General features: G+C 35.6%; 2 protein-coding genes across 3 annotated transcripts in view; one reads left to right on the top strand and one right to left on the bottom strand.

Moving 5' to 3' along the window:
* The window catches only part of LOC131936683 (dynein axonemal heavy chain 5), a 59,834-nt gene extending 55,290 nt beyond the window's left edge, over positions 1–4,544 (bottom strand). For both annotated transcript variants that reach the window (XM_059293732.1, XM_059293733.1), the window contains exons 1-3: positions 4,276–4,544; positions 2,873–3,007; positions 2,638–2,725 (exon numbers count right to left, since the gene is read on the bottom strand). In XM_059293732.1, coding sequence (XP_059149715.1) covers positions 2,638–2,725; positions 2,873–3,007; positions 4,276–4,383 — 331 coding nt within the window. In that variant the 5' untranslated portion in view covers positions 4,384–4,544. The remainder of the gene's footprint in view (positions 1–2,637; positions 2,726–2,872; positions 3,008–4,275) is intronic.
* Positions 4,545–8,044: 3,500 nt separating this feature from the next.
* Positions 8,045–22,408, top strand: LOC131936682 (centrosomal protein of 76 kDa). Its single transcript, XM_059293730.1, has 12 exons — positions 8,045–8,237; positions 10,307–10,532; positions 10,657–10,884; positions 11,313–11,498; positions 11,597–11,823; positions 12,245–12,439; positions 13,111–13,274; positions 13,503–13,623; positions 13,829–14,041; positions 14,403–14,490; positions 14,807–14,936; positions 18,070–22,408. Exons 1-12 carry the CDS (start codon positions 8,151–8,153, stop codon positions 18,206–18,208), a joined length of 2,004 nt encoding a protein of 667 aa, XP_059149713.1. The 5' UTR covers positions 8,045–8,150; the 3' UTR covers positions 18,209–22,408.
* Positions 22,409–24,479: the final 2,071 nt, after the last annotated feature.

Below are 24,479 nucleotides of genomic sequence, written 5' to 3'. Positions count from 1 at the left end.
TGTGCGCATGTTTAAACAGCTGAAATCACCAACAGGAGATCATGAAATGATTCATATTGCCTTGGTTTTAAACGCTTATATGAAGGCAGGCCATTGGTGGAGTCATGGACGTTAGTATTATATTTCGTAATGTCCAGGTGCTGATTTAACCATTTCCTTGTGCCTATTAGGGGGGGTCGTCCATAAATGACGTCACACTCGTCGGGGGGGAGGGGTTCGTAATTTTGTGACGGTTTGTAATGAGGGAGAGGGGGGTATTCAGATGATGCGACGTCACACTTTTGCATTATAAAAAAGCAATGTTAGAAAATTAATTTTAGACGTTATTTCGCGTTTTAGAAAACTGTTTTAATAAATTGCAATAGGAATTTATTTAAATACTCAATTTTGACAGAGTTCAGACAAGATTTTGGAAAAATATCGATGTTTTAAAAAAATTCAACTGCAATTTTGAGGGGGGTTGTAGGCTGAGGTGTGACGTCATTTTAAGGGGTGGGTCTGGCTTTTTGTGACGATGTGGGACGGAGGGAAGGGGAGGTAAAAATCGTCATAAAAAGCGTGACGTCATTTATGGATGACCCTAGGTACGTTGTACCAACTGGTGCAGCATTAACCCATTGTTAATCCAATTATTATTTCTTCTATCTTTTTCGATAGGTGGATTTGATTGAGGGATGGCAATAGGTTGATATTTCTATTTGTTGTATGGACAATCTCCATGGTAATATGAAGGGTAAGGGCAGCAACTATAAAACTATAATTGATAGGTGGAGTGGATTGTAGCAGAGAGCATTTTAAAAAGCTACATTGATGATATATAAGAAAAAAAAATATGCAGATTTTTAAATAGAATTCTAGTGATTGGTAAAGAGTTTTAACCAATAATTAAACCAGTGTAAGTAAAACATTTAGGGACTTTACCCAACACAACATCATAAGGCACATCAGAGATGGGACTACATGTTGGGCTTGTGTCTTTAAAGTCCCATAACTGTTTTATAGGAACTGAAGAGCTGCAGCTTAAAATCAGAGATGTTAAGCGGGGGGGCACAGAAGGGTCAGCTGGATGACCATCACAGGATCATCAATAAACACGGGAAGGTAATCTTCAGGTACTAGTGATATGGGTCAAAGGTGATTTCCAGGTATGCCTGTTAAGTAAAATTTATTCTTCGTCAAGTCCCCAGGCTGTCCACAAACTACGAGGGCAAGTCAGTATAACAAATATATAATTTTTTTTATATTTCTTGGTTGTATTTGTAATTTGACAAGCTTTTATTGTGCTTTGTTTGTCTTTCACATGGTTTGAAACTTGTAAATGAAATTTCACCTACTTCTATTGAACGTATTGGTTTAAAACTTGAAAAGTAGGTCAACATTCAAAGACAATGTAATGTAACATGAACCATGAGATGTGATAAATAGATTTTAAATTATTATTTTTAAAATCAATTAAACAATCATATATAAAGTAATATTCTTTTGGTGCTATAACATACATTTGGTGAACTGGGATTTTTACTAAATTTTTAGTTATTCGATTTGATTCTATTAAAAATAAAATGTACTGAAAAAAATGTTAATACATTTTTTAATTATAGAAAATGTTTATATTATGAATTAATACCCAAAATAAAAATTGTATAAGTGACTAACTCTTTCCTCTATCGTAATATAAAAAGTGATTCATTATTTTCTTTGTAGTTCATTTTAAAAGTTTGTTAAAAAAAAATTTCAATATTAATTTTTCACTAAACACTGATTGAGGTTTTTATGGTTGGAACTCTTCTACCTGGCAGACATATCATACCTTAAATTGTTAAAGTTTACATTTTGCCTTATGGACACATTTTTTCTTTCCTAAAATAACTAATGTTGATGTTTTTGTTTAATCAATACAACTAAACATTCAGATATGGTGTTAAGAACAAATTGCTATGTTTTTCTTATCTTAATAATATGTTATTGTATGGTAGGCCTATAACCTTCAGAAAAATAGCAATGATTATTTGACATGAAATCTCTCTACATCCAAAAGAAATACAAAGGATTACAAAAAGCAAATAATATTTCAATTGTGTTCTGACATGCACCCAAGTTACACAAAATACAAATCATATTACAAATTAACACACAAGGAACAACACATAGTTTTTAGACTTAGAACAGGACACAACAGATTCAAACAGCATATATTTAGAAAACAAGAAGTTGGTCCAGGAGAACACATAACACCCTGCAGCATGCACCATCAGATGTGGTCTAGTCTTTGACCACAATATACCCCACTCAGAAAAGAACTGTATGGAGATCTGGAGTTCACCGTCCAGTTTGTCAATTGACAGACTTGTTATCTGACTCCTCCGACATAAACATTTTTAAGAATGATGAAGAGGAAGAAGAAGGACATGGCCTTTTGATAAAACTCTAACCCAAGTAGAAAAAAAACCCTCCTCTGTAAAATTGGCCAATCTAAAATAGATGTTGTTGGCCATACATTTTTATTAAAATGATAGAAAATGGCCAGTTCTGTAACAGGAATGACAATGATGTTTTCTTGTGTATTAGTGTGTTGGGATTTTTAAAAAAAAAGTAAAACGAAGTTTGTTAAGATTAAAAAATCTAACAATAACTAACCAGGTTCTTTATCTGCCTCTGGCTCTTGATAGTAGAAGAGTAGCCTGTTGCAGCCATTCACTCCTAGAAACTTCTCCATTGTTTCAATCTAGCAATAAAAAAAAAATATTAATCTAAAAATGTTAAATATAAATTTTTTCCAAAAAAGAAAGATTGAAAGTTATAGTTATATCTTTCCATTAGGTGAGCTCTAAGAAAAATAGCCTATCTAAGTTATACAAAATGCTTGAACTACCTGGCTGCCCTCCAAAATGGCATCTTCCACCTCTGACCTTTCCAAACCCAGACTGTCGGCAACAGTTTGTAAAACATAATAATGCCTCTCATCCAACTGGGCTCTTTTTGCCTCTCTCTCCTCTTTTAGCTTTAGCTGCAATCAAAGAATATTTTTAATCCTGCTTCAGTTTAAATTATTTTTTTTAAACTTACTAAGTACTAGATAAATGGCACGTTGAGGGAGAAATACAACGGGTGCTAGGTTGATAGTGTTGTCTTTTCTCTAAACCAAAACAAAAAATCCCCACCTCATCTGCAAATTTAACCGGAAACAAAAAATGTCATCGAATACGGATTTGATGCTAAATATAAATAGAATTTATATAGAATTTTACAAGTGTCCGCCCCTCTACCCTGGAAAATTAAGTTCAAGGGAGAGAAAATTATCTGAAAGAAGCATTGGTCGCATTTATAGATCATAAACACTAAAGGTAAACCCTATTTCTATTATCTAGACCCGTTTCCTACATTTGGCAGCTAAATCTTGAAGTAGGTTCTACCTTTATTCTGTATGATCTACAAATGTAACAAGTGTTTCTTTCAAAGCTCCTCAAAAAGACGTCATTGATTCTGGTGTAAAGAAATCTAATGCCACAAAAAAATGACGTCATCGATACAAACCAATCATGCAGATAGTGTTTCTTTCAGACTTATTTTATCCAGGGGGAGGGGGCTGACACTGGTAAAAGTATACATTTTCTATGTAAATTGTTATTTGTTGGGGGGACGGGGATGGTAGATGTTCTAGGGCGAGGGGGGGGATGTCTTTTAAGATTAGACAAATAAAATAGGCTGTAATGTTAGTTTCTTTATTATTGAGTATCAATTACATCATTTTCTTTGTGGCATTAGATTTCTTTACACTAGAATCAATGGATCTTATTAAATATACAGTTTAAAAAAAACTTAGATGGAAACAAGAACAGAAGTGGGTAAACCAAACAGCTTAGATACTTATACAATATTTAACCACTTATGTTTTTATATAGTCATTAATGTCATAAACCTACATTTAAAATATTTTTATGATTTTTAATTGGAAATTAGTAAATAGAATAACTATTTACTATCTATTTACTAAAGTAAAAAATAACTTAGTACATAAATTATTTATTAATAATATAGGCCTACTAATACTATAGAATGACTATAGATTACTAATCAATTAACTTAACCATATAGGCAAAGTGTTAGAGTTAGCCTAACTCAGGCTACATTCAACATTGTCATTGACATTGTTTACAAGTGGGAACTGTATCTAGTAAAAGTCTAGTCTACTTTACTACTATTTAGATCTAGATCTAATATGTTTCAATAATTCTAAAAATTAGTGTAAATAAATTCACATAGACGAGATTATACCTGTTTTTCCTTAATGTTTTCTCCCGGCGCCAATGCTGCAAGGCGAGATTTGTTTTTATCCGCGCTCTTTAGCCGATCTTTTCCACTTATTTGAGGATCAGCTGACATTTTTTTTAATTTTTCGAAAGTTTTTAACAAATCCGTCAATCTAATAGAAAATGTATATCAATTTATTACGAATTTCCTGAAAATAACTTAACTTTCATAGTAAGAACTTTGAATTTTGTTTATGCCTTCTGTTAGACAGCCATTTTGGAATGTTTATAGGTTTCTACGATACCGTAGGGTGCTACACTTCCTCATTTGCATATGAAAGCGGTGTTAAGGTACATTTTCCACTGGCGAAAGTTGGAGCTCGAACTTGATTCAATATCCTCTTGAACTTAGCTATAAAGAACTGTTAAGGAGGCGCTGTGTTACTGAGTTGGCAACCGATAAATCAGCTAAAAAAGTATAATAGTCTGATTAGAAGTTATTTAAAAGGTAGCTAATAGGACAACATGTGGAACATAATTGAGGTGTCAAAACATGTCTATTCATAAATAATGACATTGCTGAAAATAATGCGAGAATTTATTAAAGGCATGTGACATTCGCCCTAAATAGAAGTTCACTTTTCAGTGTATAGGCATACACACACGTACACACACACACACACACACATATATATATATATATATATATATATATATATATATATATATATATATATATATATATATATATATATATATATATATATATATATATATATATATTCATGAATGCCTTTATGTATGTATTCATATATACTGTGGCTTAACAGGGTGGTTTCAGTTTTCCACCATATATATGATGACAGTGAATGATTTATAAAATGCTTTATTGTCGAATGATGTCTATGACATGACGCCGTGGACCCATGAATTCAGTGTTTCTTTAAGGCATCTTCTCAGAAGGGGCGCCCCACTGAAAAGAGTCTACCCCAGTAGCGTACGCAGGGGGGGAGCAGGGGGAGCGGCCGCTCCCCCTCTGGCCATTTTCAGCAAAGTGGCGCCTTTTTGGAAACTTTTTAAACTTAAAGTTTTAAACAATATTTGTTAAAAAAAATAGTTTTGGTCGGCACATCTATGTAAATCACAAGATTTCTTTTCATGCAGCAATTAAGCATTATTGTACTAGTCTAGTAGTGTCTACGTTTACAACACGTATTAACAGCTGCATCAGTTTGTTATTCTAAAAATAACCATTACGATGCATTGCAATTTAAAAAAAACCTCTACGGGTAGTACCACTTGGCAAGAGGGGTGTTAAGTTTAAGGCAACTGTATAATGTATTTGCTTAAGAATAATTGAATTAGAAAATAGTATACATATATCTTCACAAATAATTACTTTATATATATACAGTTTGAATCGTGTAATTTATTTTTTGAAATTACAATACAGACACAAATACAACTGATGTGGCACCTCTATTTAAATTTACTTATAGGCAAACTGCGTAGCGGTGGGGAAATTTTGACTAGGTCAACAACGTTATCAGGATGAAGTAGTAATATTCCTACAGTTTGGGCGATAGTGATTACGACTACAAATTATATGAAACAGTTACAACCCCCCCCCCCCCATGGACCCCTCTGTACAAAAAATATTGTCATTAATACCACTGCTACATATTTAAATCTATTTCTGAATCAGTATATATGTGTAATTGAATATGTATGTTTAGAACAGTCATCTAAAAACTGACGCTATGTTCACTCTGAGTTGGTTATCCCACCCACCCACACCCCACCCCCAACCCCCACACACAAACTCCTCACCACCACAATTGTGTAGAGCGACATTAATGTCACACCTAGGTATACACTGGGTTGGATTATTGACCTAAAGCGACCGGACAGTGGTGAATGAAGTTGAACCCCCCCCCCAACCCACCCCGAACTGATCTGTTAAGTACATTTGGGACGATGTACCAAAGAACCATGCCGCCAGAATCATAGCTTTTGATACAGGTAAAACTCTGTGAATATTGTTTTTGCAATTACCAATAAAAAGGTACTAACCCATACCTATCACTGTGTTAAAAAATGATCTTTAAAGAACACAAAGAAGCAGTAGTTAATTAAAATGTATGATCTGATCTAAAAGACCGATATTTAGTTAAATGTAAGGTGTTATTCCGAATGCTTTTCTATTATATTTTAAAGCTTGTTTTTATACCAACTCTGGTTTTAAAAACTTTTATTATGCTGTAATACTTTAGCATTTATGATGACGATATATTAAATTCTGATTATAGACAAAAATATTTTGTAAACACGAATACTGTTAAACAGTTTTATTACATTCTAAAGTAATTATTTATTTGTTTTGACATTTATAATTAAATGTGTAGATATATACATATCTATATTAAGAGAGTGATTTTTCCACTATTTCGCTTGTTTTAATTAATGTCCCAGGAATTATTATGTAAACATTTTTTTTACAAGAATTACAAAACAGATTGTGTTGCGTTTATTGTTTTTGGTTGTAGTGTGTATATATATATATATATATATATATATATATATATATATATATATATATATATATATTATCACTCCTTTGTGGCCCCTGGGGAGCAAAGGGCTGCAACCACACATCTCCAGCGGACTCGGTTTTGGGCTGCTCCTCCAATCTGTGCCCACGAGAGCCCATATATATTTCTTTAGATTGATAAATTTTTTGTTTTGTCGGCCTATATTGTGTGTTTTTTCTTATTTCTTCAAGTGCTACTTACAATTTATTTTACATCATATCGAAGTAATGACACACAGCTAGTAATATTATATATATATATATATATATATATATATATATATATATATATATATATATATATATATATATATATATATATATATATATATATATATATATAAAATACACGTATATAGAACGTGTTAAAAATTCGGCGCCTTTTTTTGCTCATTTCGCTCCCCCTACAACGAAAACCTGGATACGCCTCTGGTCTACCCCCCCCCCCCCCCCCACCCCCGAACGAAATGAAATTTATATTGAAAATATATACTTTTAACAGTGTCCGCCCCCCCCCCCTGAAATTTTAGTCCGCCTCCCCCCCCCCGAAATTTCAAGTACACCCCCCCCCCCTCCTCGGAGAAAAAAGCCTGGAAGAAACACTGCATGAATTCAGAACAATAATTAAAGTGTTATCTAAAACATTCCCCCCCCTATAACTATAAGCTATGTGCATGGGGTAGTGGCCACAGTAAACCAACACTCAAACATATCTGGGGCGTTGCCGTCGACATAAATGGCGATACGCTTAGGTTCTATCCTCGTATAAGTCAATCTCTACCTATCCCCAATTGTAATTTTTTTTAAACAGCGAATTCTGTCTAACATTTTAACCGAACTTGATCAAGATTATTTATTTGAATCATTTTTTTTAAAATTATCATTTACAAAAGTCTTTCAAATATTTGCGAAAAGTTGCAAAAACTTTGTTGAAATTAAAATTAGTAGCGTAAACCTCCCCCCCCCCCCATTATGTGACTAAAATTAGATAGCCCCTTGTGTATGTAGATTCTCAACAATACAAATTTAATTGTAATTCTGCCATTTTTTAAACTGTTTAGATTTGTATTAATAACTTGAGTCTAAACGTCCATGAAAATTATTAAAAAAAAAAAAAAAAAAGAACTGGAGTCTGTGTTGGTCTGTAAATGTGTTATACAATTTACTAGGCTACTCCGCTACTCCGGTTATAGTTTTTAAGCCACCTCAAGGTGCGTAATGAAAACATGTTTTGGTTTACTGCTGCTGAAAAATAGAACTAAAATATGAATTAAGTTGAACTCCATCACCATTTATAACAAATTTATTACATGGTACATGAAAAAAACATTACAATGGCACTTCCTCCAGAGAAAATTAATGAGTTAAAGCAGATTATACATTCACAGGTTTCTCAGGTAGGCTCCTACAGACAGATAGTTTTGCTAAAACGTGCGTGAATGAGCTTGTTTTTCCCCTCTGGCCCTTCCTTTGGCCTTTCAAAATTGTTTAATATTTGGCCCAATAATTTATTTAGTGATGAGGATTGATTTAGAATTAAGATCTAATCTTGATCTGAAATAAAGATATAGATTCTAGATCTAGCATTTATTTAGAATTTAGATCTACATCTAGATTAGATCTAGACTACTACTGTTAATTTTATACTATTTAATTTTTAGTAGTCATGATTTTTGTAATCAACGTGTGAGTTATTCTAATCAATTTCAATGAAATAAAAATGAATAGGCTGCCAATATACTTGAATATACTAGAGTCACTAGAGTCTATAGTCTATACATTAGTATACATTTACTTATTAGTTTAGTCTACAGTCTACCTACACATACTAACACAAATAGATAGTACATAGGCCTACATACTAACTATAGTATAGGAGGGACCCACATTAACATTAGTACATAATAGTACATTGATACTACATTGCTATAGAATACAATATATTATATATAATTATAGGCCCTAATAATATTAATTAGGCCTAATCATAAGTCATTCACAAACTTCTTAATAATAGCCTTGAGTTCATTCATTTATAATTTTATGGCAACTGGGGAGCAAAGGGCTGCAGCCACACCTCTCCTCAGGGCTTGGTTTTGGGCAATTCTCTTTAATGCGCTGTTGTAACCCCGGAAGCCCTTGTCTCTTCTTGTCAGCTGGCTAGTTTCATTGAGGCTTCCACTAGTATGCATCATGGGCTCTTCTAAAGAGGAACCTCTTTGACCAATACAAAGTTGGGTTGGTGTATTTGCAGTGTCTGTTGTAGTTTTTTTTTAATAATATAAGGTTAGCCTTGAGTTAGATTCTACTAAAAAACTCTACTCTAAAGTCTAGTAGTTCTAGACATGACCTGCCTAACATTACACCAGAGGCGTAGTGAGGGCGAGGCAGGGGGTACCGCACCGGGTGACACAATTTAGGGGGTGACACCAAGGCAAAAAAAAGTGCAAAATGTACAGAAAAAAAATGCTTTTTGCCAATTCCATTAATGATTAATTAAAGTAAATAGTCTTCTAGTGAGGGTGAGGCGGGGGGTACCGCACCGGGTGACACCATTTAGGGGGTGACACCAAGGCAAAAAAAGTGCAAAATGTACAGAAAAAAAAATGCTTTTTGCCAATTCCATTAATGATTAATTAAAGTAAATAGTCTTTTAAGTACAAATCGACAATTTTTACAGATGGTGGGGGTGACACCATGACGTAAACGTGCTAACTATAGGGAAAACAATGCAACATCTAACTGTATTATTAACAGAGTATAGATAAACATTGTTACTATTAAGTCTGCAGTGATCAAAGTTTATACACACACACATATATAAATATATATACATATATATATATATATATATATATATATATATATATATATATATATATATATATATATATATATATATATATATATATATATATATATATATATATATATATATATATATATATATATATATATATATATATATATATATATATATATATATATAAACACATCGTTTCTTGCTGCACGGGGTGACACCCAACCTAGCACTTAACTTTTTTAATACAACTGGCAAGTCAAAAGCATACTACTAATTAGAATACTAGTATTTTCTTTACTTATAGCTTATCTGTGATACATTGCACAAATCTCAGAAGAAATGAAATTCAAAATAACTTAACATTTTAAGAATGTTTAATTAACATGCTACTAATACTGTAATTTTATACAGGTGACCATGTTTTCTAACACTGAGTTACTTAATTGTAAACAATGCCAGTTCTATATTTATTGCATCTTAATTGTTGGGGCAAGGGTTCGTCCACATTATCTTCCGGACAGCCCAGTGTGTGCTGTGTGAAAATCTTGAGTGTATGTTGATCGTTCTAAATTTTGTCTGATGAAGTAAAAAATGAACTTGTTTGTTCTCGTGGATTAAGAATAGCTAATATAAGGTTGCCTAAATTAATTAATTTATTTTTAGATGGACATTCAAAACCAAATCCGGAATGTAGTATCCAGCATGATCACAACTGAGAATGGTCAACATGGCGCTTTGAGTGAAGTTGATGTGATGAATCAACTGAGACAGAGAGGTGTTGTAGATGAAATCATGAGACACATTCAAGTGGCGGGCTCACAAAATGAAAAGCCAGCATCCCATTTTACTGATGCAACAGATCATTTACACAATCCTTTGGCGAAAAAAGGTTTGAATTATTACTACTAATGTCTTATATAAGTAATTTTTACTGCTCAGATTGTCTTTTCAGTTTGTACATTGTATCTCAATTATGGAATATATCTGACCACTGAATGTTTATCTTGATATAGCCAATATAGATCCAACCAGAAGATATATGTACCTAGTGGTCAAGGGAGGCAAGGCTTTCTTAGAGCATTTGAATGATGCTGATGTGATGCCAGGACAGAAAGTGTCAGGCTACTTCACTCTTCATGTTTACTTTAGGAATCAAAGATACAAATCTCGCCCGGTGCCATGTGCTGTTGAACCAGAGTTTGATGAAGGCTTTTTGTTAGAGCTACACAAAGAATCTTCAGGTAAATATCTCTCCATGTTTTAGTTTACCTCATATAAATTAGAATTATTCATTTGGTGTTCACATTTTAATTGTTGTAAGCTGGTAACATTTCCTTAGTTATATATTATTTGTATTGATACTTGTTGTGTAGTTATATTTTATTTATATTGATACTTTTTGTGTAGTTATATTTGTATTGATACTTGTTGTGTAGTTATATTTGTATTGATACTTGTTGTGTAGTTATATTTGTATTGATACTTGTGTAGTTATATTTATATTGATACTTGTTGTGTAGTTATATTTTATTTATATTGATACTTGTTGTGTAGTTATATTTGTATTGATACTTGTTGTGTAGTTATATTTGTACTGATACTTATTGTGACATTATATTTGTTCTAATACGTGTGTTTGTGTCATATTGTGTCACTACTTCTTCTACAGGTGAGGCTGGGAAAATGGCAGATATTCCATCTATGTTGTCTATAAGTGATCAAGTTCATTTGGTTTTAATCAAAACTGATGCTATTGGAGATACAACCCTTTTATCATCACATTTCATGGAGTGGCGGCCCTTACTCTCTTCTAAGCAAAGCATATTAAGGACTAGCATAGAGATGATGGGCACAGGTAAATAAGTTTTCCCAGAGTAACAAATTTTCCCCCCTCAATGATTTATCTACACCAGCATTCAAACATTTGTAATTCAAATTTTTATTGCTTTCTAGGTAACGAGGCTCGCGTGCCTGTTGGAATATTTGACATTCAGCTAGAATTATTCCCGAAATCAAATCAAAATATAGAGGAAAATGTAGTTCGAGCCCAGATAGAAATGGAGAGAAGTCGCCAGGCTGATAAGGAGCGACTTTTTCTAGTGTATGCTAAACAGTGGTGGAAGGAATATCTTCAGATCAGAGAGTCCCACCAAGAGAGGCTTGTTAAGATGTTTGCCATGGTGAGGCACGCTACACCTAGTCATAACAAGCAGACTTTTACAAGCAGTCTAACATTTATTTCTATTTTAGATGATTTATTGATTTGATTGTCAGCTTAATATTTCATGAGTTACTTATCACAACCTGTTGTATAGTCGTGAATCTGGTAGAATTTTTTTGTGTGTTGAGTTATCAGCTTAATGTATTGAATCCTGAATTATTGGAGCTAGCTAAAGGTTGTATAGTTTCATGTGTTGTGGCATGTAAACATGTTAAGAAATGTAGAAGCAATATTTTTATCAGCATTGACTTTATAAAGCAATGTCAAACTTTCTCCATAACCCCTAACTTCTATTCCATTCTGAGCTGCAGTACTTCCCTCTCTCAACCATTTTATTCACCTCTATAATCTAGTGTTGTCCCTGGTTGTCTCCCCTACAGGATGAAAATGGCATGAATCGCCCAGTCTGCAGCTACATCAGGCCTCTGAGAGCTGGGAGACTTCTGGACACACCAAGAGAAGCCGCCAGATTTGTCTCTTTAATGCACCATGAAAAACTTCAGGCTTTGGGTGGTGGTGGTGGAAGAATTGAACAGTGGACAAACACTCATGCCTTTTTGTGCAGAAACAGAGGGGTAAGGAAATACTCAGCCCCGCACCTTGGGAGATAGTTGACATAGACATGGGCTGCTTCAGGGTGGGGGATAGTTGACATAGACATGGGCTGCTTCAGGGTGGGGGGATAGTTGACATAGACATGGGCTGCTTCACTGTATGAGATAGTTGACATAGACATGGGCTGCTTCAGGGTGGGGGGATAGTTGCCATAGACATGGGCTGCTTCAGGGTGGGGGGATAGTTGACATAGACATGGGCTGCTTCAGGGTGGGGGATAGTTGACATAGACATGGGCTGCTTCAGGGTGGGGGGATAGTTGACATAGACATGGGCTGCTTCAGTGTATGAGATAGTTGACATAGACAGTGACATGGGCTGCTTCAGGGTGGGGGGATAGTTGCCATAGACATGGGCTGCTTCAGTGTGTCGGATGGTTGCCATTGAAATAGGCTGCTTCAGTGTATGAGATAGTTGACATAGACATTGACATTGTTCTGGCTTCTTCAAATGCCTTAGACATACTGAGTGATATGGTTGAATATGGATATGTTAGCCCAGTAGTGACAATATTTTAAAATTTTTCAGCTTTTGTCAAATTCATGCGATGAACAGTGTATGTTTGTTTACTTTGTGTGTATTGTCTATTGCTAAGACATGGAATGTAAGAAAACATCCTCTCTTGATTCAGGACTGTGAAGACCATGCTATCCTGCTATGTAGCCTTCTTCTCGGCTTTGGACTGGATGCTTATATTTGTGTTGGGACCAAGCAGAAGGGCTCAGTCCATGCATGGGTCATGACCATCAGTGCTGAAGGAATCATTACATTTTGGGAAAGTCTCAACGGTCACAGGTAACCTTATCATCACTGCCTGATAAACATTTCATTGGTCGCTCTTTTATTATTTTTTTCAAGATATACCATTCCTGTATTCGTTATTGAAGCCTTTAGCATCGGCTGTATTGAAAATCTATTATATCTGTTGAAAGAGCACTTTCTTTATTAGTACTTCTTAAATAAAAACCCACTATGTATGTTATAACATGTTTTTCCTTGTGTCTGTTTTTATGTTGCCCACAGATACATCCATGAGCCCATCAACCCTAACGCCCCTCCAATGGACAAGTTATCTCGCCCCAGTTATCACTATAAAACTGTTGGTTGTGTCTTCAACCACCAGTCATTTTTTGCCAACAGCCAGGTTTGTTACATTCCTTAAAAATTTCTTTTTGTGTGTATTTGCATTGCTATAGAGCTACAGAATTGATGTCACAATCTCCTGGCAGTTTGGCACACAGCCTGCTTGTGAAGTGGCACCAGATTGCAGTTGCAAGATTTCTTTCCATACTTTCTAATGTACATGTATCTGTATGAGAGGAATGAACTTTTTATTCTAACCTTGCTAGCCTTCAGACTCTGTGGAAGTGTGCCACTTTGACTTGCACAATGAAAGCCACTGGAAAGCCATGTCAAGAGATGCCATCTTAGCTGTGTGTGGTCCAGGTGCGTGTCCAGCATGGCCAATACCACCCCCCATCAGCCCTTCCTTACTTGATGCCAGTCTCCTGAGTAATGACCTGGAACAACAGCTGAGAGTTCTGGTCATAGAACACAGAAGGGTTGGTCACTTTCTTTTTGTGCACATTTTTTCTTATCACAGTGAAATAAATTCCTTCAGTATTTGAAAAAAAATTAGAAAATAACTGAAATCTAATAACAATCTCAAGAAAAACCCAAAACAGAATCATAAAAAGATGCATTTAAAAAGATAAGTATATATATATATATATATATATATATATATATATATATATATATATATATATATATATATATATATATATATATATATATATATATATATATATATATATATATATATATTTATAATAAGACAAAATGTAATATTCTTGATTTTTTGGGATTTTAGTATCATAAAGTGTCATTTGTTTGTTCAAATCTAAAGACTTTTTTCATCAGGACCAAGGTCTTACCACTAACTGGGATGACCAGCTGAGCTACATCCTCTCACCAGCCTTGTCAGCTTATGAAACAGAGCGAGTCACAGGTACATACTGCAGCTCCTAGCATTGTGGGACCATTGGCTGGTCACAACATTATAGGACCATTGGCTAGCTTATAACATTGTGGGACCATTGGCTAGTCACAATATTGTGGGACCATTGGCTCATAACATTGTAGGACCATTGGCTAGCTCCTAGCATTGTGGGACCATTGGCTAGCTCACAACATTGTGGGACCATTGGCTCACGCTAAACAGTGATACATAGACATACTTGTTGAAATTTTAAAATTTAAAAATAATTTGTCAACTCACTGTTACCAAACTAGAAACTGATAAATATTTGTGATACTTTTGTCAGGCATCACAGCTGGTAATGAAGAATTTCAAGATGCAGTCAGACTTGCAGTCCCAGATGGACAGACCTTTAAGGGTTATCCTGTCCAGTTCACACATCGAAATGCTCGCAAGGCTTTCACTACTTGTCTCAGGTTGGTGCTGGTTCTTTCTGCTTGTCCAGTTTGGGTTGTGATCTAGCTCTGATCCATCAATTATACTTTCTGGTTGTCCAGTTTGTTTGGGTTGTGATCTAGCTCTGAGTTATCAATTATACTTTCTGCTTGTCCAGTTTGGGTTGTGATCTAGCTCTGAGCTATCAATTATACTTTCTGGTTGTCCAGTTTGTTTGGGTTGTGATCTAGCTCTGAGTTATCAATTATACTTTGTGGTTGTCCAGTTTGGGTTGTGATCTAGCTCTTCATCAATTATACTTTGTGGTTGTCCAGTTTTTTTGGGTTGTGATCTAGCTCTGAGTTATCAATTATACTTTGTGGTTGTCCAGTTTGTTTGGGTTGTGATCTAGCTCTGAGTTATCAATTATACTTTGTGGTTGTCCAGTTTGGGTTGTGATCTAGCTCTGAGTTATCAATTATACTTTCTGGTTGTCCAGTTTGTTTGGGTTGTGATCTAGCTCTTCATCAATTATACTTTGTGGTTGTCCAGTTTGGGTTATGATCTAGCTCTGAGTTATCAATTATACTTTCTGGTTGTCCAGTTTGGGTTATGATCTAGCTCTGAGTTATCAATTATACTTTGTGGTTGTCCAGTTTGGGTTGTGATCTAGCTCTGAGTCTCTCAGCCGTTTGTCCAAATTCTACCTCATGTTAAATAACAAAATCTATGCCTTATTTACATAGGGGCTTAAATGTCTTTTTTTTCATTAAGGAAAGCAATTTTATTGGGTCAGTAAAAACAGAAATTTTTGTGTAATAACTTTCTACAAGCTTATTATGTGTGATAGTTTGAACACAGCCAGCCTCAAGTTCATGTTGTTCAAATTTCTAAAGGAAATGTGATATCAAATTATGTACCAACAAATGTGGGGGCACTTAAATGCTACATCCAAGCAACCTAGGGGTCTTGACCATTGCATCAAAACACTTTTGAACTTTGCCCTTACAGAATGATAAAGGTTACAGCAATTAGCAGAGACAGCCTGTTTAATGATTCATAAAATGTCATGCTTTGTCTCAGCAATCAGTAACAATTACTTCCCTTGGATGGTTAGCTCCCCAGCTTTTTCTATACATCAACCTTTTCCAATAATGATTTTGTAATGGCTTTTAAATGTTACAAGATCCAATATAAATGATTGAACATGAACCTACCAAAGTCCTATATAAATGATGGGACCTCAACCTATCCAATAAATGAGAGAACTTGAACCTACCCAATATAAATGATGGAACCTCCACTTATCAATATAAATTATGTTACCTGAACATACCAAAATATTTTCACCTGGGCTGCCTTTATTCAAGCTGTTACTTTGAGGCTTTTAATTAACTAATTATCATTAACCATCCACCTCTCCTGGCAGTGTACTTGCACACCTTAAGGTTAAGTCAATAACATTGCTAGAAATGAGTGAATTAGTAGGTACTTTGTCTTATAAGGTTACTTGAAAGTCAGACACCAAAAGATTGTTGTGAGAGAGCTATTTTTAGTAATCTAGTCAGATGGTGCAGAATTTTTTTTTCAAGTTCTTCCCAACTCATAAATTGATAGAATTAAAGATTCTGTATGAGTTGTTTCCCCTTATTAAAACAAATTATATAAAAAATATCAGGAATAGAATTGTATATCAAGCTATTGTGTTTTCTTAATCTGAGAATTTTTTAAAGGAATTATGATATTCTACAGCAAGGAACTTTCTTGTACCAACTGGATATTTTTTGTAAACCTTACACTAGTTTTTTTCTTTCATAGATCTCCTGTGTGTGATGAAATAATCAACTGTCACTAGTTTTTTCTTTCATAGATCTCCTATGTGTGATGAAATAATCAACTGTCACTAGTTTTTTCTTTCATAGATCTCCTGTGTCTGATGAAATAATCAACTGTCACTAGTTTTTTCTTTCATAGATCTCCTGTGTGATGAAATAATCAACTGTCACTAGTTTTTTCTTTCATAGATCTATTGTGTGTGATGAAATAATCAACTGTCACTAGTTTTTTCTTTCATAGATCTCCTGTCTCCTGTGTGTGATGAAATAATCAACTGTCACTAGTTTTTTCTTTCATAGATCTCCTATGTGTGATGAAATAATCAACTGTCACTAGTTTTTTCTTTCATAGATCTCCTGTATGTGATGAAATAATCAACTGTCACTAGGTTTTTTCTTTCATAGATCTCCTGTGTGTGATGAAATAATCAACTGTCACTAGTTTTTTCTTTCATAGATCTCCTGTGTGATGAAATAATCAACTGTCACTAGTTTTTTCTTTCATAGATCTCCTGTCTCCTGTGTGTGATGAAATAATCAACTTTCACTAGTTTTTTCTTTCATAGATCTCCTGTGTGTGATGAAATGATCAACTGCCACTAGTTTTTTCTTTCATAGATCTCCTGTGGTTGATGAAATAATCAACTGCCACTAGTTTTTTCTTTCATAGATCTCCTGTGTCTGATGAAATAATCAACTGTCACTAGTTTTTTCTTTCATAGATCTCCTGTGTGATGAAATAATCAACTGTCACTAGTTTTTTCTTTCATAGATCTCCTGTGTGTGATGAAATAATCAACTGTCACTAGTTTTTTCTTTCATAGATCTCCTGTGTGATGAAATAATCAACTGTCAATAGTTTTTTCTTTCATAGATCTCCTGTGTGATGAAATAATCAACTGTCAATAGTTTTTTCTTTCATAGATCTCCTGTGGTTGATGAAATAATCAACTGCCACTAGTTTTTTTCTTTCATAGATCTCCTGTGTGTGATGAAATAATCAACTGTCACTAGTTTTTTCTTTCATAGATCTCCTGTGTGTGATGAAATAATCAACTGTCACTAGTTTTTTCTTTCATAGATCTCCTGTGTGTGATGAAATAATCAACTGTCACTAGTTTTTTCTTTCATAGATCTCCTGTGTGATGAAATAATCAACTGTCACTAGTTTTTTCTTTCATAGATCTCCTGTGTGTGATGAAATAATCAACTGCCACTAGTTTTTTCTTTCATAGGTCTCCTGTGTGTGATGAAATAATCAACTGCCACTAGTTTTTTCTTTCATAGATCTCCTGTGTGTGATGAAATAATCAACTGTCACTAGTTTTTTCTTTCATAGATCTCCTGTGTGTGATGAAATAATCAACTGTCGGGGCGACCAGGTGCGTCTAGCAGTGCGAGTTCGTGTTTATCCGTACCCTGAATCAGCATGTGCCACCTGGATTATGTTTGCCTGCAAATATAAGTCTGTTGTTTAATGTTTCCACACGCAGCTTTATACAATCTAAAGCTTATGATTTGATAACAATCATTAAGCATTATAAACTTTGAAGAAATGAAGACGTTATTTTGAATATGTATTTTCTTTGTACAGCATGTTTTGCTGATATAACAGTTTGTAGCAGTCATCTTTTAGTCGCACTGTCAAACTTAGTCTTTAGTTTTTTAGTAAATCCAATGTTTCAATGATTTTAGTGCACCTGGTGCGTGTGTACCAGAAGGTAAAATGTTTACCTCAATATTATCTGTTAACATATCCGTTCTGACTTAGTTGGCATGAGGATGTTGCCATTAAATAAAGTATTGATTTAGCTTAAGGCTTTTCTGGACTAATTGTGATCCTGGTACATTTTGTTTTAAGGAAAACATTAGTCTTCACCCAACGTATTTAGAGAGAATTATTTGCAGTGGATAACTAAAATATGAGGTGTTGATTGGAGTTGAGAACAGTTGCATTTAAAAAAAGAAATGTGCAGTTAAGAGAGGGTAAGCTTTTCACAGTCCAGCTATATACTGGTAGCTAGTTCAGTACATATAGACATTACAAAGGCAAAATTTGACAGTTTTGGACATTATGGAACAACCAGAAAGTGGATTACTGAGTCTAATAGTTGATTCAAGTGGTGTTTATGTTACATATATTGTAGAGAATAAGTGCAGCAAGATCTCCTCCCCCTCCCCCACTCGTTTGAGACACAAGGATCAACACAAATAAGCTAGGCAATGAGATGGTATCCTGAATATACATTATCTATATGCTAGCTTTGTCTTGTGACTTATTTGCTGTCTAGAATCAATAGGAAATTCAATAAGAATATAACTGCCCCACTTGAGGATTGTACATGCTATGTTTGACAAAATTCTAAACAAGTCTATTCCAGCCACTTGTCATGTCTGTTTGAACAAGCTGTCTTAGTCTTGTCAAGTGAAATTGTTGGCAATTTGAGCTAGCCGTAGAACCCAGCACTACCCGAATGTTCTGGATGTCATGAGTTCAATCCATGGATGCTGTGTGATTCACCAGTCTACCATTGCACAAGGCTATTGATTCTCTCCCCTGTTGGCACCCACCAATTGAGACAGCAGCAGCTTATTTTTGTCCTGGTTGAATTTGTCAATGACCAAGATGTTGGCAGGGCGGGGCTTGTCAGCCAACACAGCCTCCTATGAAAGGAATTAACATTACTTATAATCTATAGCTCTGGCGTCACTGCTGCAGCTAAATTTAGCATTCACCTTGGCTTATAATTTCAGCTCAGATTTTGTACTTAAGGCACGGCCTTACAATCAATATCCACCTGAAATTACTGTGTTTTAACTTTAAGCTTTGAACAACAGCATCAAATCCTTCTCAAGCACTGTACACTTAACCAAAACTTTTTTTATTGTACAAAAACTAGTGAAAGAGATTGTTCCAGTATTCCTTTAGTTTGGCAGACTGTTTACTTTATGTTAGTAGTGAAAGTTTGTGACATGCTGATGGTAGAGGCTGTTTTATACAAGCTGGTGGTAGAGGATGTTTGATACATGCTGGTGGTAGAGGATGTTTGATACATGCTGGTGGTAGAGGCTGTTTGATGTGAAAGTTTGGTACATGCTGGTGGTAGAGGCTGTTTGATACATGCTGGTGGTAGAGGCTGTTTGATGTGAAAGTTTGGTACATGCTGGTGGTAGAGGCTGTTTGATACATGCTGGTGTTAGAGGCTGTTTTATGTGAAAGTTTGGTACATGCTGGTGGTAGAGGCTATTTGATACATGCTGGTGGTAGAGGATGTTTGATGTGAAAGTTTGGTACATGCTGGTGGTAGAGGATGTTTGATACATGCTGGTGGTAGAGGATGTTTGATGTGAAAGTTTGGTACATGCTGGTGGTAGAGGCTGTTTGATACATGCTGGCGGTAGAGACTGTTTGATACATGCTGGTGGTAGAGGCTGTTTGATACATGCTGGTGGTAGAGGATGTTTGATACATGCTGGTGGTAGAGGATGTTTGATGTGAAAGTTTGATACATGCTGGTGGTAGAGGATGTTTGATACATGTTGGTGGTAGAGGATGTTTGATACATGCTGGTGGTAGAGGCTGTTTGATGTGAAAGTTTGATACAGGCTGGTGGTAGAGGATGTTTGATGTGAAAGTTTGATACAGGCTGGTGGTAGAGGCTGTTTGATGTGAAAGTTTGATACAGGCTGGTGGTAGAGGATGTTTGATGTGAAAGTTTGATACAGGCTGGTGGTAGAGGATGTTTGATGTGAAAGTTTGATACAGGCTGGTGGTAGAGGCTGTTTGATGTGAAAGTTTGATACAGGCTGGTGGTAGAGGATGTTTGATGTGAAAGTTTGATACATGCTGTCGTAGCTTGACTTGATGTGTTTCTCCACGCCATCTGAAGAAAGATCAATGCATGAATCAATGACTGTTTATTACACCAGAACAAAGATTGCACACGCAGGAACATAGTTTATCCATGGAACAAAGAGGCAGTTTATCCCAATCAATATTCACTTTAATTAGCTGCCTCACTGCCTTGTCTTGTACAGTCTTGTTTGGGTTTTTAAAAAAAATCTAAATAGATGGGGTCATAGTGCCAATTCAGGCATTCAACCAAAAACATATTGCTTGATTATTTTCTTTTTGGTTGAGTTTTCTTTCCATAACATTTTATTATACATTTGGCTATACTTCAATGTATTTGTTGGTGGTCTGTTGGCTGTAATGTATTTGTTGGTGGTCTGTTGGCTGTAATGTATTTGTTGGTGGTCTGTTGGCTGTAATGTATTTGTTGGTGGTCTGTTGGCTGTAATGTATTTGTTGGTGGTCTGTTGGCTGTAATGTATTTGTTGGTGGTCTGTTGGCTGTAATGTATTTGTTGGTGGTCTGTTGGCTGTAATGTATTTGTTGGTGGTCTGTTGGCTGGTACATGCCTTGTATAGATGGTTGAGATGAATACTGACCACTAACTGTTGGTCAGCGGATACATGGTTGAGATGAATACATTACAAAATTTAAAAACAAATTAGATTTATGATTTGTTTTAGGTACCTGGTTGGTCTGTGTTTATTAATTTGTTATTTACTTGTTACTCAGTTACTGTAAAAGAAAAGATTAAATAATACCCTATTTTTGTCATTTACTGATTGAGCTAACTAACAGCACCAATGTTTTGCCATAACAGGACCAATGTTTTGCCATAACAGGACCAATGTTTTGCCATAACAGGACCAATGTTTTGCCATAACAGCACCAATGTTTTGCCATATTTGACTGAGTACAAATGAGAGAACAATCTGTGATACATGTAAATCTGTGTGACCTTGTATCACCAGAGAACCATTAAAGAATTCTAATAGTAAAAACTCCACCCACTAGTAAAAACTCCACCCACTAGTAAAAACTCCACCCACAAGTAAAACCTCCACCCACTAGTAGACTTGAGCAAACATGATCCCCCTGTAATAGTAAGTCACCTGTGTTTTTACAGGCTTTTAAGTCACATCAGCTGCTTTTGGTCAAATTTTGGAAGGTTATCTTGACCCAATTTTACTGGGGTATTTCTATTCAAATGTGATTAAATACATATCTTGTGACACTACAAGAATATCTCATCTTCAATCAATAGGATATTCAACTAGCCATAAAAATGCAGTTTAAGATAACAGTATTTTATAGGAACTGAATGAATCCGTAAACCTGGTGAGCTGGTGTTAACATTAAATATTGTTTAGAGTTACAAAATGTAAAACTGAGACTGTCATTGATAAACAGAATCCAGGTTCAAAAACAAGTTTGACAGCTGCAATATTTTTGTTTTGTAAGGTCCTTGATGTTTTTTATACGCTTTAGTTTTTACCTATAGGTGGGTTTCATTCAAATAAAGTATTAAAATGTATTCTTTGATTAGATGTCAAAGGTTGCAAGATTTTCTACATAAAAAATGGATGATGTTTGACAATTTATTGTTTGCTTAATTCTCTTCAAATCAGACAGTTTTAGGTCATTTTATAAAACATCTAAAGAATCAATTAGTTAGCTCTTAAATTGGGTGTATTTTCTTTTCATTGAACATAAATTGTATTAACTCATTGGAATGTGAATTGACTTGCGCGTCACCTCTTACTCAGTCACTTCTATTCATGTGTTTATTTGACTTGTACATAAATAAAGTAACTTTTTAAATTTACCACATAGTTGTTGCCCTTTGATTTGTAAATGTCAGCTCAATACAGAGTTGTATAGGAAGTCTTCAATCAGCTGACGATGTTTTCTTACTAGATCGATGAGTCGAACTAGTCCTGGTACCTTCATCAGTAATTGCCTGAACAGGTAGGGAATCAATGAATCTAACTAGTCACAAACCTGGTACCTTCATCAGGAATTGCCTCAATAGTTTGGAAGTTGTCATACGCAAGCTCACCTTGTGGAGTTGAAGGACATAACCTCTTCTTCCCCCCCCCCCCATCTAAAATGTACTATCAAAATAATCATCGTTTCTTTAACTATGTATTCTTGATCCAATTAGTTCAATTTTATGTCAAGTTACAATGTTTATAGTCAATCTTGGAACTCAAGTCTGGTACAGTTCTAATGTGGCTTTTTTCAGCTAAATTTATTTCTGATGACAACGCAAGAATGTCTACTTTTCAGTCTAAAAAGTTAGTTATAATAAACCAATCTAAAAACGACTATATTTAAAAACAAACTAGAGAAAACGGGATAAAGTTCAAGCTAGCACCCTACAGCCAGATGACAAGTGAACTGGTGTTAGCGGATGTTTTCACACCATGGAGTATAAGGCGGGTGTGTTGAGGCAGATCAGTGGCGTTTAAATCGCAAGCGTCGGGCGGATAAGCGTATGGGTGCCAACTCGAAAGTCCCGACAAGGCTCGTCAGCACGTCTAGGAGAGAAAACTCCGACATCAACCAGGAGTGGAGCCCCTTAAACTCCGACATCAACCAGGAGTGGAGCCCCTTAAACTCCGACATCAACCAGGAGTGGAGTCCCTTAAACTCCGACATCAACCAGGAGTGGAGCCCCTTAAACTCCGACATCAACCAGGAGTGGAGCCCCTTAAACTCCGACATCAACCAGGAGTGGAGCCCCTTAAACTCCGACATCAACCAGGAGTGGAGCCCCTTAAACTCCGACATCAACCAGGAGTGGAGCCCCTTAAACTCCGACATCAACCAGGAGTGGAGCCCCTTAAACTCCGACATCAACCAGGAGTGGAGCCCCTTAGGTTTCCTTTGGGCAGCTGCTACAACACAGCTGATTCCAGGCTGCACGGATAGCGTCCTGTGTATTGAGTCCATCAGCAGTGTGGAGAGAGGTGTCTGGTACATGGGCGGCAACATCTGGCTCTACCTATCTTACCGCACAGGTTTTGTGCTTGGATTTCCAATGCACGATTATTCAATTGTCCTTCAGACTACGGAACTATATATATATATATATATATATATATATATATATATATATATATATATATATATATATATATATATATATATATATATATATATATATATATATATATATATATATATTTATATATATATATATATATATATATATATATATATATATATATAATGGTGATTAAAAACCTTTAGGAAAGCAGGTTTTTAAATGCTGAGTAAAAGGATTGGTCGCTCAGGAAACCTCTGCATTGACGTCACTAAGTCGGGTGTCACCCGCTGCGGTAAGTTAGGGTGTCACCCGCTGCGGTAAGTTAGGGTGTCACCCGCTGCGGTAAGTTAGGGTGTCTCTCTTACCCCCTAAGGGTTTTGGTTTGGTGTCACCCCTCTATTTTTTTAACTGGATAAAAAAACTATTGACCGTAAATTTTACCCAAGGTGTCACTCCCTAAATGGTGTCACCTGGTACAGGCATACAGTTGCAACACTTTGTCCGACTCAGCGAGGTGTAAAACGTCGAGATTTGTGAAAATTTCGATTTTTTGCACCATTATTTACATTGTATACGAGAAAGTAAAAAGTATACTATGGGCATTCTCAGTAGTGGGGTAACAGCTAATTTGGGCAATCAACAGGGGTGAGGGGTGGATGATGACGGACGGGGGTAAATGAACAGGGGTGGGTGATGACGGACGGGGGTAAATGAACAGGGGTGGATGATGACGGACGGGGGTAAATGAACAGGGGTGGATGATGACGGAGGGGGGTAAATGAACAGGGGTGGATGATGACGGACGGGGGTAAATGAACAGGGGTGGGTGATGACGGACGGGGTA

The sequence above is a fragment of the Physella acuta genome, unplaced genomic scaffold (genome assembly GCF_028476545.2).
Source record: "Physella acuta isolate Inbredline_101_S28 unplaced genomic scaffold, ASM2847654v3 ptg000184l, whole genome shotgun sequence".
Lineage (NCBI taxonomy): Eukaryota > Metazoa > Mollusca > Gastropoda > Physidae > Physella > Physella acuta.
This window is presented reverse-complemented; position numbering and strand designations above follow the sequence as displayed.